This window comes from Mesitornis unicolor, unplaced genomic scaffold (genome assembly GCF_000695765.1).
Source record: "Mesitornis unicolor isolate BGI_N332 unplaced genomic scaffold, ASM69576v1 scaffold51337, whole genome shotgun sequence".
In the NCBI taxonomy this organism is placed as follows: domain Eukaryota; kingdom Metazoa; phylum Chordata; class Aves; order Mesitornithiformes; family Mesitornithidae; genus Mesitornis; species Mesitornis unicolor.
This window is the reverse complement of record NW_010198049.1, coordinates 1-1,201: the sequence shown is the minus strand read 5'-3', so window position 1 is coordinate 1,201 and position 1,201 is coordinate 1. Positions and strand designations below refer to the sequence as shown.

General features: G+C 60.4%; 1 protein-coding gene across 1 annotated transcript; it reads right to left on the bottom strand.

Moving 5' to 3' along the window:
* Positions 1 to 3: 3 nt before the first annotated feature.
* LOC104544199 (vasorin-like) lies at positions 4 to 860 on the bottom strand (the record flags this gene model as incomplete). Its single annotated transcript, XM_010189004.1, is given in 2 exon segments — positions 4 to 670; positions 672 to 860. Coding segments are annotated over 2 exon segments (856 nt in total), but the record flags the coding sequence as incomplete, so codon positions are not given.
* Positions 861 to 1,201: the final 341 nt, after the last annotated feature.

Genomic DNA, 1,201 nt, shown 5'->3' with positions numbered 1-1,201 from the left:
GAAGAAGGTGGAGAAATCCCGAGGGATGGTGTTAATGTTGAGGTTGCTGATGTCCAGCTCCTGGAGGTTGTGAAGGCTGTGGAAGTCCTCAGCCGGCAACTGGGAGATGCGGGCATTGCCAGCCAGGCTGAGCTTGGTGAGGCTGCCCAGCCGCCGCAGCACCGCGGGGATGCGCTCCAGCAGGTTGTCAGAGACATCCAGCTCGTGGAGGTTGTTCTGGGCCTGGAAGAGCTCTTCGTTTAAGCTTGTCAGGCCCAGCCCTGCAATCTTCAGGGACTCAATGTTGACAGCATGGAAGGCCCCCGGTGCAATGGTGGGGATCTTGTTCCAGCTGATGTCCAGCAGCAGGAGATTGGGCAGGTCAAGGGGGGGCACGGCCCAGAGCTGATTGTTCTGCAGCTTCAGCTCCAGCAGGTTCTCCAGCGTGTTGAAGGCAGCAGCATGGATGTGCTGGATCCTGTTCCTCTGCAGGTAGAGCCGCTCCAGCAGCCGCAGCCCATGGAAGGTCTCATTGGTGATCTCCTGCAGCTGGTTGGAGGACAGGTCCAAGTTGACGAGCTCCGTCAGGGGCTGGAAGATGTTTTTCTGGATGCTGGTGATCTTGTTTTGTGAGAGGTCCAAGAGTTGAAGGGCGGGCAGGCCTGTAAAGCTGTCCTCACTGAGCGTCGTTTTTTTTCTCAAAGACATAGAGGGAGAGGGTGTTGGGGGGCAGCCCCTGAGGCACGGTCTGGCCCCGTCTAGCCGCACACAGGATGGTCTTGGGGTCTTGGCACTGGCAGCCTGCAGGACATGCCCCAGCCAGCTCCGCAGAGGCCAGGAGAAGCAGCATGCAAAGGATCAGCTGGTTCATGGTGTCAGCTCTGCAGGAGAGAGAAATGCAGCCAAGGTTAGGGGCTAGCCCCTGCTGGGGGGGTAATCTGGGCTGGCAGGGCTGTGGGGTGCCTCAGAACCCCCCTGCAACCCCTGCGCCGCTGCCAGGGTGTGAGAGCCATCTCGCTGTGCCCTGCCCGGGACCCTCTGGCCCCAAAGGGACCACGGAGGGAGAAGGAGAGTCCCCAGCAGGCTCCTGTAGTCTGAGGCAGAGCTGGCAAGAGCAAAGCCGCTCATGGGCTGCCCACCCTGGCTCCATGCTCTCCCCGTCCCCCCAGGATTTAAGGGATGTGGTACCTTTGTGCACCCCGGGCTCTACCATGAGACATGT